This window comes from Cydia fagiglandana, chromosome 19, assembly GCF_963556715.1.
Source record: "Cydia fagiglandana chromosome 19, ilCydFagi1.1, whole genome shotgun sequence".
Classification (NCBI taxonomy): domain Eukaryota; kingdom Metazoa; phylum Arthropoda; class Insecta; order Lepidoptera; family Tortricidae; genus Cydia; species Cydia fagiglandana.
In genome coordinates, this window is record NC_085950.1 from 4,161,755 (window position 1) to 4,178,048 (window position 16,294).

Below are 16,294 nucleotides of genomic sequence, written 5' to 3' on the forward strand. Positions count from 1 at the left end.
GAGGTATGTATAGTGCTTTTCTCAAACATGCAATGAAATAAATAAAATAAAAAATCCACGAAACCCAAGTTTTATTTATAGAAAAAACTAAAAGTAAACTACACCCAAAATATAACCAACACGTACCTATATCATTATCACGCGTATGTTTTACACGAGTCGTGTATTTTTACTACCCGTATATTTTCATGTATCTTTGATTTTTTCGCCTTGTATCCGTCTGACTGTCGTTTTCGTCACAAAGGTTTACATAGTCTTTCATGTTGATATCATGTTTCACATACATCGTTGCTTTATGCATGGAGTAAATAAGTATAATCTCCACAGTGTTGACGAATTTGTAGTTACATTCATTTAAAATATGCCACAAAACTGTTTCTAATAAACTGTAAGCCGTTTTTCTTAGTTTCTCAAAGAATAAAATTGCCATAAGCAACCATATACATACTTCGTCTTCGACTTAGCGGCAGAGGCAGCAAGTTATTTAAAATCAATTCTGCTTACGCTGCCAATTCCAACACATACGATTACATACCATTACTCAGGCTGTGGTAATAGGTAGCTCAAAGCTTACTGCTCGGATTGATTTTGATTCTCTACCTGCCATTGTGTTTGACGGCATTAAGATTCCCTACTCTCTCCAGGTAAAGAACCTCGGTGTCATTATGGACCAGTGTCTCTCTTGGGCGCCTCAGGTGCGTGAGGTTAGCAGGAAGATGTTTGCCGCAAGTGCATCACTCCGTAGACTTCGAAATTTCTTGCCTTACTCCACTAAGATTGCGCTAGCTCAAACCCTCTTACTGCCCATATTAGACTATGCTGACATTTGCTATCTGGACCTTACGGAGGACCAGCTGAATAAGCTTGAGCGCCTCCAGAATCTCTGCATAAGGTTTATATTTGGCCTGCGCAAATATGACCATGTGTCACAATTCCGTTCTCAGCTCAAGTGGCTTCCTATTCGACTTCGCCGTGACTCTCATGTCCTCGCCCTTCTCTATGGCATTCTCTTTAACCCCGCTACACCACCTTATCTCAAAGAGCGTTTCAAGTATCTCGCTTCTATCCGATGTTCTCGGACTCATATTCTTGCTCCTCCTTCATCTACTTCAAAATTTTATAACTCCTCGTTTACCTTCCGGGCTGTTCGGTTGTGGAATGCTTTGCCAGTAGAATTAAGATTAGCTAAATCTCTCCCCATTTTCAAAAATCAGCTGAAAGTATACTTTTTATCTCTGCCTTAAGTTGCCATTTTATATATTGTATATATGTAAGTATAAAATATATATTATGTATATTGTATATTTATTTGTGTATTCGGTTTTGTTGTAATAGTTGTATAAGTAGTATGTAATATGTGTGTTTGTGTTTAATAGTCTCCATATTTCACTCCGTGCACTACCTGTTGACTTTTGTTTGAGTTACACATTTCCTGCTACCCAAAGGTTGTCTGGAAGAGATCGCTTTTTAGCGATAAGACCGCCTGTTGTTACCGGGTTCTATTGTAACACTAAAATTTCTTTGTAATTTTACATGTATGTAAGATGTATGGTTATTGGTGCAATAAAGAATATTTACTTACTTACTTACTTACTTACAATTAATATTAATTTCATTATTTCGTCGGAACTCATATTAAAGTCAAAAAATCAACAACTCACCATAAATCCAATAAAACAGAATGAATATTTTTCAACTTTACCTCCATAACAATTTAAAAAAATCATTACGCGTGTTTGAGTAGACCTTTTTACCGCTAACGTTTAGATGAAATATTTTAAAGATTTTTATTTGTGTAGTTAAATTTATAATTTAAAATTATAGAATGTATTATTTATTAAGTTCATGTTGATTTTATACAAATAAAACTGCAAATTATAGCAAACATTGTTTTTTGTTTTTTTTTTATAGGCGTAGTGGCAGAGTGTCATTACGAACCATAAAGCAATAACTGCCTCTAGTTTCTTTTTATGGATGAATGCCACGATGCTGTGTCACAAATATCTGTGAAATGAAAATTAAAAAAGAGGACTTTGCCGGCCTAGGCCTGCAAGATGTGTATGAAATTCCATTAACGACCTTTTGTCCTAGCCGCACCTGAAACGTCATACTTCGCAGCCTATTATAAGGAACATAACATCAATATTTCATTGCATGTTTGAGAAAACGCTTTTTAATAATCAAAAACTATGACTTATGAATATAAATGGTCGTATTAGGTTCATAATTGTTACATATTTGCCGTAACTTATTTTTGAAATGTGTTCTTCAATTAAAAGACACATCAAGATTGTTTACCTTATTTCTAATGCTAAAAAAAACGAACTATAAGTACTGACAGGCAGAGCACAGCCTAGTATTTTAAAATCCCTGTAATTTGTAAAATATATTGTAATTTTCAACCCATAAAAGGGGGTGAAAACGGAGTAGAATTCTTAATACGCGGACAAAGTTGCGGGCAGTAAGTAATCTATTATATTTTTTTTTGTTATTTTTTTTTTATAAAACCATAAACATAATTAATAACAAAGTAATTATCTATTATATTATGTACTAAATAAAGCATGTGTGAAATGTTATTGTGTTTAAAGAATCAAGTATACATTATACATAATAGACACTGAATATAAGAAGAAATCACAAAACATTTTTTGTTTAACCATATCACTTGCACGGCAGCACAGTCCCATAATAAAATGCAATTTAAACTAAATGTTTAATATTTTTTGAATATACACATTCAGTTTTATCGAACGAGCGAGCGAAGCGAAGTGAAGTTCTTACATTCAACTTTGAAGACACGGCTGGCTAGCGGCACGTTCGATGTTTTTAAGCTGAACTGTCAGAAGATAGTTTGATACACAATAACTTAAGTAAATTTTCACCTCAGCAGCTCGAACAAGGGTACTTTGCTTCTTAAAAACAGTGAGCAAAATGCGATTTTGCTCACTGAGTGAGACAAAATGGCTCAGTGAGCAAAATCGCATTTTGCTCACTGAGTGAGACAAAATGTCATTCAAGTGACCTTTATAGTCAAATGTCATTTCAACATGCGGGGTCTAATACAAGTTCGATATACTTGGGTTCTATTATCTCTGTCCCTCTAGGTATGTTCTCACTGCTTAGGGTGAAAAATTTTGTGTACTACACGAGATCAAAGTTATTTACATCTCGTGCGCTTTTGAATCCCTTACTACGCTCAAGATTCTAAATTAGATTCACTCGCTACGCTCGTGAATCTATTATAGAATCTTTCGCTTGCACGGGACTCAAAATAAGCACTCGAAGAAATATCTAACTTTGATCTCTTGTTGTACAAATAACTATTGTTCTAATTTGAATGAAATTGGGTAAACCTGTAGTCGAGGGCATTATATTTTTCGCGACCCATAGTTTGGGAAATGCTGCACTCGGAGAGTGAGAATTCTATACGTAGCGAAGTACTATTATCTAATCTGTAATAAGTACATAGTCATAACAGTGAAAACTTACTACTTATACTTAATTAATGAATAAAATCTGAAGTTACTCTATCAATGTTTACAAATCCTTATTTATACCGTAATTTATCTAACAATAATAAGACGATTAAGTTAAAATCACTAGGATTATTTACATATCACATGTAAATTATATAAGTATCTTATGTGTTATACTTACGTACCTACGGATGTAGTGCATAATTTGTTTTTCATCGTATTTTCACGGAAACGTACGAACGTGCCTTGCTATTTCAGTCAGCCTCGGAACAAAAGCGGCCAAGTGCGAGTCAGACTCGCCCATGAAGGGTTCCGTAGCAGCAAGTAACATAATAAAATTGCGGTTTACGATTTATGACGATTAAAAAAAAACTACTTTCTAGATCTCGTTCAAACCAATTTTCGGTGGAAGTTTGCATGGTAATGTATATCATATTTTTTTTAGTTTTATCAATCTTTTATTTTAGAAGTTACAGGGGGGGGGGGGGGACACATTTTACCACTTTGTAAGTGTCTCTCGCGCAAACTATACAGTTTAGAAAAAAATAATATTAGAAACCTCAATATCATTTTTGAACACCTATCCATAGACACCCTACACGTATGGGTTTGATGAAAAAAAAAATTCTAAGTATGGGGGACCCCCAAACTTTATTGTTTTTTTTTCTATTTTTGTGTGAAAATCTTAATGCGGTTCACAGAATACATCTACTTACCAAGTTTCAACAGTATAGTTCTCATAGTTTCGGAAAAAAGTGGCTGTGACATACACGGACAGACAGACAGATATGACGAATCCATAAGGGTTCCGTTTTTTGCGGTGAGAAAGTTGCAATCGTTGCGAATGAAACGATCAACCTTTTAATATTGGGACTGGTTAGGAAATGCCCTTAATATCTTCCATAAACTAGGTTAGCTGAAATATTGATTGCCGACGTCATAGTTACGCGAATCGTAGGTAACTGCGTCATATCAGATTGGGGTGTTCTGAGTTTGGGGCATGCCATTTGGTTTTTGATACCTACGAGCCCCGATGCAAATTATTTCGTCTAGTTCCACGCAAAAATTTTGTTTATTTTAATAAATTTTACACATGAACATAAAATGACCCAGTAATGGGAACCATAATAGCAATGTTTAATGTAGTTTAGTTTGATCGTATAATAAAATTCCATGAGACTTTTATTGCTGAAAAAAAGGACTTTTCAAAAACGTTGTCCAAATCATATTATCCTCTCCTACAGCACCGCTGCATGCATGGGCTCAAAACAAAATTGTCAGTACATTGGCAGAGCCCTATTGCTTTCCCTAGTAATAGCTCTTTTCACATATGTCCTACCCGTCAATAAAAAGATAAAAAAAAACATTTTTTTTTTCTTTCAGTACAAACGGTATTTCTTGTATTTGGATTTAGTTATTGCAGAGTATTACCATATAAAATTAAATTACATTAGTATAAGCATTCAATATTAGTATATTTAAACAAAAACATTATTTTTGAACAAACGCGAGAACCTCAAAAAATGGTCTCACTAGACGAAAACATGTGCATCGGGGCTCGTAGATATGTAGCAGTTATTTTTAAACACAATTTTTATTTAATAAATGAAATATTAAAAGTAGGTGAGTTGACCGTGACGTCACTATACTCGTTTTCATATAAATTCCATATTAAAGAATAATTTTGACAGTTCTAAAAAAGAAGCTGTTTTGACTAGTAGGAAAGTAGCCTATTAACTAAAAAACCGTCATTTATGTAAAGCGAAACCAGAGGGTCTACCGCGAACAACTTTCGACGAGCTGTCTCCCTGTCACACTTACCAACGAATTTACAAGTGCGACAGAGAGGCAACACGTCGAATAGAGTTCGCGGTAGCCCCACAGTGCGAATAAAAGAGCGCAACGAAACTTAAAACTTAAAACATGGTATTTTACTCAAAAAGCCGGAAACGGAAATAACGCTGTCTACCGGTTGTATTTGTAAACGTTGTAAACCTACAATCACGCAACTATAGTCGGTCAAACAACTTTGTCAGTAGAAAAAGGCGCGATATACTAATTTTCTATTGGACAATAATCGGAGAAAAAAAAACGGAATTTCGATATTAATCCTCTTCAATTTCGTTATTGCATTATAGTAACAAGTGCGAGTCGGACTCGCGCACGAAGGGTTCCGTACCATTACACAAAAAAAAAGCGACAAAAAACACGTTTGCTGTATGGGAGCCCCACTTAAATATTTATTTTATTTTGTTTTTAGTATTTGTTGTTATAGCGGCAACAGGAATACATCATCTGTGAAAATGTCAACTGTCTAGCTATCACGGTTCTCGAGAGGGCCCCCCCACATCTGGCGTCTTTCGAGCGTCGGCGTTTACAATTCTATGGCCGACGTCGACGCAACGTCGACGCAACTGCGCAGCGACGTCATTTTCCATAGCGCTGACCAGACGCCGACAGACGCCGACGCTAGATGTGGGGCCTTACAGCCTGGTGACAGACAGACGGACAGCGGAGTCTTAGTAATAGGGTCCCGTTTTTACCCTTTGGGTACGGAACCCTAAAAATCGGCACCCTACCAAACGGCAGACGTATAGGAAGATTCCGGAAGTGACGCAGTTTGTAAACACGCATAAGTCAAAAGTACGACGTCACAGATCAGATCGATAATTCGCCTAACCTAGTTCACGCAAGGGTTTGTTACGTTAAACTCGTTAGACCTATAGGTAGTATTGTCTGTGATATTTGTTTAGATATACGACTTTTTTAATTTATACGGATTACGTTTATGAGTAAGAATTGCTAGGAACAGCTGATAAAACGGGTATTGCTTATGGATTGAAGTCAATTCTATATCGTATTAAAAAAATACGGTAAAGCCAAGAGAAAGGAGTAAATTGTTTTTTTTTTATGTCACTTGGAAGATAAGTTTGCGTAGTGTCGTGTGTTCCACTATAAACCCTTGGCTGTCGGGAACTATTAGACCTCGTTTACAAAATCTGCCTTACCTCCCTCGTAGTAAAATGTATTAGGTATTTCATGTATGTTTTCAAAAATCGGGAAAATAAACAAATGTTCTTGACGGGCACATTAGTAGATACAACGCGTATTGTATAGAAAATAAAACCGGTCAAGTGCGAGGCGGATTCGCCCACCGAGCGTTCCGTACTTTTTGGTATTTGTTGTTATAGTGGCAATGGCAACTGAAATATCACGAGCTATCACGACTCGTGAGATAGCCTGGTGACAGACAGACGGACAGCGGAGTCTTAGTAATACACTCTAAAAAATGAAGACCAACTAAGAGCAGTTTTCTCTTCGTTGACGTTAAGTTAATTACAACAATAACGATCTTATATAAATCAAAGAAAGCTGATTACTTAAAACAATAAGTGTATCTGTGATTGAACTAATAAAGTAGGTATGTTATTAATCCTAACAATTGTATACTTTGCATCTATTATTAACTTGTTGGCATAATTATGTAACATAGGTTAATTCAATCCTTAACAATTTAATTAAAACAGATAAATATGTTAATAGGTATGAACATTTTAATAGTTTTTTTGATTATTTTGTCTTTGTTGATTTACATAAGATTTGCTAGTTGAATCAACTAAACATATAATTTATTTAGAACAACGAAGATAAAAAAAACACTCAATCCCATTATGATCAAGTTATTGTATTGATTACGAAACTAATATTCCATTCTACTAAGAATTATTTGTTAAATCGATTTTCTTAATAATTAAATTAAATAATCGGTTAATCCGATCAATCAAGAGATAAGTAGGGGGATCGCCTGTACACCCGCTCTCCGCCCCGCCCGCGCCCCTCTCGTGGCGCGTGCGACCGAGCAGTCAGTCTCTGTAGCACGCAGTTGCGTTAAGCTCATTCAATTACTTATTCCTCTGGAAAAACCTGGTGTGTACAAAGTTGATTGCAGTTGTGGTAGTTCGTACAGTGGGCATACCAAACGCACTATTGCCTGCAGAATTAAAGACCACATCGCTGCGGTCAAGAACAACGACGCTCACAAGTCAGCTATTGCTCAGTGTCACCTTGAGTCGAGTATAAGTCACTGGATCGAGCTGCATAGTCCCAAGGTCATTTCGACAGCACGCCACTATATACCAAGATTGGTAAGAGAAGCCTAACGCTACGTCTTACGTAGGCGAACAACGCGCGAACGCGGCGCGGCGCGGCGCGGCGAAATCAATCCTTTGATGCCCATAGAAGTGTCCTACGTAAGCGATCTCGTTGCGAACGCGGTGCGGCGCGATTTGCACGCGAATGTCAGGCGGCGCGGCGCGGCGCGGCGCGGCGGCGGCCGCTTTCGCCGCGCCGCGCCGCGCCGCGTTCGCGCGTTGTTCGCCTACGTAAGACGTAGCGTTAATTCACAAATACAATCGTGAAGATGGGTTTTTAAACTGTCAAATGTGTGGAATCTTGTGATTTGTTTGACTAAAAAACAACCAGTGACATCCGAATCAAACTCGCGTAGTGACACTGTGAGTGTAGTGTGCTTGGATAGACCAACAAGTGTGAACGTGATTGGACCAACGAGTGTTAACCCCTCGTATGCTTAGACACGGATCCTTGCGCGTGAATTTAAATGCAAAACGTTTACTTTCAAAATGATTAAATGAATAAATAACATCTTATTATAATATTTTTTTGTTTTATTCATTTACCCCCTTTTTATAAAACTCTACGGGCTTGATTTAGTTTAATTATGTTTTATCCCTTTCTTTGTTGTTATATTTTATTTACTACTTATTCGTTTAAATTTTATACATTTTCTTTGTGCTAGTTTTTATACGCGCCGTGCTGAATAAATGCTGGTCCTCGTACTCGCATTATACTCAAGGCATTAGTCTTAAATACTAAGTAGGTAATACAGATTACAGATTTATTTCAGATCTTTTTGAGGATCGGCCTAGGCCGATATGGCTTCACATTTCACAAGCACGCCTCCTCCCGTGTTTGTAAAGCTAAACCGGTCTAAGCCGATCGCCAAAAAGATCTGAAATAAATGTATAATGTATATTTTAGTATTTAAGACTAATTCCTTGAGAATAATAACGAGGACCACCAGCATTATTCAGCACGGCGCGTATAAAAACTAGAGATCTGAAAGAAATGTTTTAGTAAATGCGACAAAGTAAGTCATAGTACAATTGAACAAGAATGGTATTGTACTAAACAAGCTTCATAGTTGAAATGATTAAACAATTAAGATTCAAATTGAACAATATCTTAGTTCAGGCTAATAAGATGCATAAGTCGATGTAATCATGTTCTTAGTTGAACTTATTTAGGTCAAATAGTTAATACAGTAATTCTTCATATTAACATTGATTTACATCTTAGTTGAAATGATTAAACAATTAAGATTCAAATTGACCAATATCTTAGTTCAGGCTAATACGCCATAAGTCGGTGTAATCATGTTCTTAGTTGAACTTATTTGGGTCAAATAGTTAATACAGTAATTCTTCATGTTAACATTGATTTACATCTTAGTTAAACTAACTTGTTTGTTTTCATTATCAAGCCCTTAGTTGATCTTACTAGGATCAATTAGTTAGCATAATTATTTTTCGTGTAAATATTGAACAAGATCTCAATTGGTTCAGTTACCTAACAATAGTAATAGCAATCAGAATTACCTTGTTTGATGTGTTTAAGTTCTTGTTAGGCTCGTATGGAATCAAGATGCTTGATTACGGCCATCAAGATATTGATAGGGCCAACCAAATTTTTTTTAGAGTGTAGGGTCCCGTTTTTACCCTTTGGGTACGGAACCCTAAAAATGAATAGTAAGTCATGTTAATTTGAGGACTCTTTGATGAATATACTCTTACATAATAGTACATATACCACATGATTGCCACATAAAATCATGCTTCATTTGCCTCAAAGATTATAGAGGAGAGTCGTCTAACAAGGACCATAAAATGAACGCAAAATAGGTATATTACTTTACATTAACGCATTTTCCGCCAAAGAGATGAGATGAAAATAGCGTTTGTATATGTCTCAGATTTTCAAACTATACTTCTACTTATTATATTAAATTTTCTTTGAATAACAATTGTTAGCAACTTGTACCATGCGTGGTACAAGTTGCTAACAATATATAACATAGATTACAGAGTTATCCACATAACATACAACACAACATACATTAAAATTGACAAATAGATATAGCCAAACTCTTAATTTTTGCTACCACTGTATCACACTTGTAGGGGAATGTATACGTATAGTCCCTCACAGTGGAGCATTATGGGACAGTCTGGTTTTTCCGCTATCATTCTCAAGATGTACATATATACATATAGGTATGTTACGTAAATCTTCATGCCAAGTTTCATGTAAGTATTTTAAGCAAGGCGCTTCGAACGAAGCCATCGTTCGAAGTGTGGGGGGTGAGTTCGCCTTTTACCTAATCTGAAAGTTGAAAATATAGGAGGGTTTTTATACTCTGTATCTTTAGGTATGAGGGTAGATGAAAACATTACACAGTCAAATAATGTAGGTTAAAGTCAGGTCGTTAATTGACAGATTCAGGCAGTTTTGTATTTGGTTGGTTAACCAATAAATGTTAACTACCCGAAAATGTACAAATTATTTGTTTACTTTTATTTAAACACCTAAAGATACAGACTATAGGTATAAAGTAGTACTGCTTTCGAGGTCTTTTATGGACGTGAATATCTCTAGAACCTATAATTCGCTATTAAGATAAAACATACGTATAGGTACGTGTGTAATGCGTAGTTAACTAGTTACCCAAGGCCGTTCCGCGACACCATGACTTTTAAATCCATTCAACAATGTCAATATGATTAATTAATTACTATGATTTGTTGCCCTTGATGTAGTATATTATACTACATCAATATATTATACTAGTAGAATGTACTATGTACGCGGCACCGCGATATAATACATTCGGTAGAGACATACTAAAAGAAAACGAACTAAAGGACGTTGAACTCAAAGATGTCCTTCTGTTCTGCAGGAAAACAAGAAGACTTGAGGAGAATAGTGTGGGAATGCCGCCGGGACAGTAACCTGCAGCTCCAACTCCAGGGAACTGGGCTGAATGAACGCGACAAGCAATCGACAGCCCGCCTGCTTCTGGCCAGCCGGGCGTCCCTACACTACATCTACATCTACAGTATATTATACTATTTTATAGGGTATTTTCCTACTAGTAAACTCAGTTACTTTTTTAGGGCTGTCAAAACGATATATGGAATTTATATGAAACATTACATCGTGAGGTCACGGTCAACTCACCTACTTTTTATACATATTTCTATCCGAATTATTAAATAATAGAACTTGTGTTTAAAAATAACTCCTATCTGTGTTTTTCTGAATAATAATCTGGTGCTTTATTTCATGCATGGTGTAAATTTATTTTAAATACAGTATAATACCCTATTGTGCCAAATCACGTGAATTATGGAGAAGTTATATAATGCTGTCCGTTTAATTTGTTTCGTCCGTTATATGGGGTCATCCATTAATTACGTCACACGAATTTCTAGGTTTTTTGACCCCTCCCCCCCTCCTTGTCACACTTGGTCACATTTGGCAAACCCCTCCCCCCTAGTGTGACGTCACATTTTTTCTACGAAATCGCCAAATCGAATTAAGTAAGTACCTAAGTATTATTAATATTTTATCAAAATATTTTTGACGATATAAATATTAGTAATTTTATAACCCAAAACTGCTTGAGAAAGAAAATTAAACGAATAAAAACGATTATCGATTTAAAAACTTGTTATTTAAATGCACAGCGAATAAAATAATTTAAATAAATTTTCGGTTACTGATGAAGTTAAAGTGATGTCACAAAGTTTGTGTCTCCCCCATCCCCCATGTCACAATATGTCACATTTTCTTGACCCCCTCCCTCCCCCTAAACGTGTGATGTAATTAATGGATGACCCCTATGACATCGGCACGTTTTTTAACAAAACCACCCGAAATTAGTTGAACCAAAGACATACGTAACTTCGTATAAGATGATTAAAGTCTAAGGAAAAAGGTGCCTCGGAAATCAAGAAAAAGTCATTCTGGGATAGATGGCGCACACACCTTTGGCCTATGCTCGGCTAGATGGCGTGACGACACCGTTTCATATTTAACAATTTTAACACATAGATATCAGTGAAAGAACATGGGTTTAAAATGATACAAAAATAATAAAATCATTTATCCATATATATTCATTTTTTTGATAATTTTATACGTGTTTATTTTGAGTTATAGTCGTGTGTCGATAGATGGCAGTAAATTTACAGTGACTACAACATTTACTATGACAGGACCCCTCTATACCATCTATTCTTTTTGCTTGAACTAAGTAGCGTTTTTAGTATAAAAAAACATGCTACCATACAACATTAATTTTACTTTATACAGCCTGTACTGCCTACAGTGTTGTTGAATAAAATAATTTAAACAAACATTATAATAACGTATCAATTAAACGCGTCGAAAGTAAATTAATTTAAAAATAATTAATAGCCATATCTAAACTAAGTTACTAGAAATAAAATTAAATTATCTAAAACATTTAAATCAGTTAAATAAATCCCAAAACCGTTAAATCTACCCATTCGTCTTCGGCGTTTCAAAAATGTCTTTTTTAAAACGTGACTCGATTGCTCCGTCACAGCGAAGTCAAAATGTCCTAAACCTTGCTGCCAGCTCCCGCCTCCAAAGCACGTTTAAATGTCTCGAAACACACCCAGCCTTCAGAATGATACTTCTTCGCTTTCTCCCAAATGATCTTGAAGCTCTCATCAGTAAACTTTTCCCCGATCTTCTCGAACACCCGACGAACTACCTCTGGCTCTCGCTTCGCGTACATATCTCTATGGTTCACGTTAAACAACGTCATGATGGTAGGGGATAGGCAGGCTCTCATGTCTGTCTCGTGAGAAAGATATACTTTGTCAGCCTTTGTATAGTACTCTGGAGTTATCGGGAAATCCAAGTCGAAGTATCTACCCGCTCCCACCCCTGCCATAGGCGAGCAGTCAGGAGGCTGATCTGGCTTCACCATTTCTTTATAAGTTGTTCTGTAATCTATACACGCGTCAGGGAAGTCTGGTAACTTAGGTATGTCTGCGGATGGTATTCTGTAGTTTATCACGCGGGCGAATGTTTTGTACTCAATCTGTTGTCCGTCGAAAGCGTTCCAGAGTAAGAGTAAAGGTTCTATCAAAGACGCGTCGAATCTGATGAATTTTGTAGCCGCGTAGTTGTAAACTACTTCTTTTGGGAGCCATCCTGAGCGTTCTTTGTCAAAGAATTTAAGTCCTAGATAGAAATGATTAAAGAACGTTGGTAAGTAACGTGTTGATAGAATGTGTCTAAGTTTATTAAGATGCTTAAAGCATTTCATTAAGTATTCCTTCTCTGGATTAATCTTGCAGTTCACTAAACATTCTGCGACGCTCTCCGAACGACTGGTATTCCCAAAGGCATGTCCTTGGGGGAGCTCATTAATATTATTACAAGGTGTTAGAGCATCTCCCAATCTTGGCTTTGAAGCAGTCTGGTGATCAGCTAAGACACTGTTTACAGTGTCCCGACCGCCTGTACCTACCTTGACTTTATCATCAGTAACGCAGCATAGAGCTGATCTCCCCGTTTTTTCCTGGCCTGTTCTATGTCCGTATGTTAAATTTGGATCAAAAGGAGGCCTACAGTAATTTCTATCAATTTGGACAGCTAACTGCTTAGGGCGCGGAGTCTTATCAGGTAAAGGCACTTTGGGCATTACAATATCATACAAAGTTCCATGGTATTCCGTCTTCTTACCGAACGTAGTGCCTTCTTTATCAAAGCCTGCAGGCAGCATAGGTACCGAGTCTTTTGACTGCGCTAACATCTTCGTCCAATAAGAAGAATACACTGTCTCTTTTAAATCTTCAGCAATTATTTGATACTTAGTTTTGGGTGGTGGGTTTACAAGCTGCGCTACTTGTGAGTAGTAAGCATTTCGCATATCCATCTTCGGAGGGTGTCTTAATGGTGGTAAAGGTCTTGGGGGTTTTGGGGGGATGATGGCGTCGCTGAGGAGAGCATCCGCTTCGTCCTTCAGGAGATAATGTTGGAGGGAGTCGGAGGCCTTTTCGTCAGGTTGGGCGGTCGGTAGACCAGCAGCACAGACCTTGGGGTCTCTCTCTATAAAGAAACCGATGTTCCCCTTGCCCCCCCCGGACGTGGATCCTTGGCAATCGATGGGCATTGTAAAAAAGATTTATTTGAATTCTAAAATGTTTTTATAAAAATGACATTAGTATTGACAGGTGACTGACATAGTGAAGTTTTTGTCTATTAAAAAAAATGTTCGAAATTGTTTATAGTTTATAAAATGCTGCATTTAGTACGGTCAGCCAAGAAAGTGGTCTAGAGTTCGACCAAGAAAAGTCTGCATCGATTATGATAGCCCACGCAGTGCAGGTGTTATTTATACGTCATCATTTCATAGAAGTTTGACGTTTAAAATAACATTTGCGCTATAAAAATCGCTGCAAACTTTTCTTGGTCTAACTCTACCACTTTCTTGGCTGATTGTACATATGCGAGGAGTCGCAAGGGTAGACTCTGACCACGCTAAATTTGCACTGACATATGTATACATAAGCGCCATAGGTAAGTACTTAGCGTAGCACTTTGCATGGAAGCTCACCATGGCCACTAAACGAAACGCTCGACGCTGACGCTATCCGTCATGCATTGGTGCGTGCGTACGTGCGTGCGTGCGTGCGTAGCGTGCGCAGTAGTGAGGTCCTGGCTTAAAAGAAATGTATGGCAGTAGGCTTCCACGCCGAGCATGCACGCTCGGAGTGTTTCTTGGCCCTCAGTTTAATAAACTTTAAATCTCTTTGGCAATCAATAATTCTTTGACTTTACCTAAAGCAAGGAAACCTTGAGGCCCAAACGTCAAATTGATAAACTTTAGGATTTACCTCATTGTCGCTAAGTAAAATTCGAAATTCACCATCTACCACATTATTCGTAAACCAAAATGATGACCTAGATGACTATCCCTTTCACTCCTGCAAGGACTAAACAAGTGTGAATGAGAAGTTTTACAAACCTGGTTGTCCGTTTGGTTTGCGGATAGAACAGTTGTCATCAGAAATATCAGACCGACCAAGGTGTTCACAATGTCTGAACACACACTCTAATGCATTGACAATAGAGGTGTGTTCAGATATTTGTGAGCGCCTTGACCACTCCGATATATCTGAAGGCGACTGTACCTAAGTGTATCATTAGTTTAAAAGTTGTATTAATGAAATTATTACATATTTATAAGCTTTCAAGTTATTTCACATACATTTTTTAGATTTTAATGGCAGGGTGTAGAAGAATATTTCAGTATTTAAAAAAACTTATTTATTTACAACACCCAAATTGAAAAAAAATTGAGTCTTACACATAAATCAAGTCTGCTGCTGCTCAAAAACACATAGTGTAATATTACAAAAATATAAAAAATGAATGTAATATGATGAATATGATAATGTAATATTATAAAAATAGGAAGTTTGAATAGCACATGGTGACCTATGACATTTAGCCGTTAAAGCTGAATATTACAGACAGTATGTCCTGTAGTGTTGTGCAAAGTTGCTGATTTTATAGTAGAAGTTGTAGGCACTACATAGTTGTAGGCACTACATAGTAGTAGTAGTACGAGTATACTAGTCGGTTGCTACCACGAAATTGAAGTGTCATAGTATGCGACATTTCCCAGTTCCCACGCTTCTAGTAACCCCCCCGTATTCCTCGATCGACATTATTATGTGTTACGATTTCACTAACATCCTCTCACGTTACCGTCGTTACCCACAACACGGCCCACATGCAGCAAGATCAATACAGGGCGAAAAAATAAACCACATTCTATGTCGGTATCGATTTGTACTATTTTCACGCTTAAAAACACGTTTTATTAATGCAATACTGCATATAAGCACGCTGTAGTTGTTTATGATAACGTATTTATACGTAAAATGCGGTTAACGATACAGAAAAAATGGTTTTACTCACCGAAATGTAAGACTACACGCACTCCGGTCTTGCACTGGTTTATCACTAAATTTCACGCACAGACTAAACTATTTACATATGAATGATTTACGGTAAAGTTAATGGTAATGAGGCTTATAGTGTTGTTTAGCTAAAGGTCAGAATAAATAAACATCGAATTTACGACAATACGAAGCGAGCAATCTCCATACCTCGCCAAGTGTTTCTGTCGCTATTTCGTCATTTTCTGTTGACAGCAGCTGATTTGACATTAGTTAAACCTATTTCACACGATGCGGCTGTGGAACGGGTCGATCGTTTGTCTATGGTTTTTGTTGTGTGGCTGTAAGATGTTCCCTTGCTTATTTTTTTACAAAAGTAAAATAGCAAATCGTTCATTGTCCATGAATAAAGTTGCCAGCAACAATAATTTACCCATTTAACTGGTAATTTTAACGATGTAATATTATTTAATTTGTTAAACATAAACATGCACTGATATTTTATTATAATTCTTCATAATATTTTAATAGAAAGGGGGTTTTGTATTATTTTTAGAGATGCAACGGATAGTTGTTTGGCCGGATACAGGATATCCGACCTGACTATCGGACGAATATCCGGTATGCGGCCGCCGAATATTCGGCCAGCGGATTTATACCTACATTTAGGTTTTACAGGTGCGCATTCTTCAGGTTTGACCTATTTCCTAGTGAACGTTCGCGCGGACACAT

General features: G+C 36.9%; 2 protein-coding genes across 2 annotated transcripts in view; both read right to left on the reverse strand.

Annotated features, from left to right (window-relative positions):
- The window catches only part of LOC134673854 (oxidative stress-induced growth inhibitor 1-like), a 74,124-nt gene extending 58,320 nt beyond the window's left edge, over window positions 1–15,804 (reverse strand). Inside the window, exon 1 of the mRNA XM_063531893.1 lies at window positions 15,582–15,804. The gene's annotated coding sequence lies outside the window, so the exon portion shown is untranslated. The remainder of the gene's footprint in view (window positions 1–15,581) is intronic.
- Window positions 12,099–13,833, reverse strand: LOC134673717 (EF-hand domain-containing family member B-like). Its single transcript, XM_063531717.1, has one exon. The coding sequence runs from the start codon at window positions 13,765–13,767 to the stop codon at window positions 12,202–12,204; it is 1,566 nt and encodes a 521-aa protein (XP_063387787.1). The 5' UTR covers window positions 13,768–13,833; the 3' UTR covers window positions 12,099–12,201.
- Window positions 15,805–16,294: the final 490 nt, after the last annotated feature.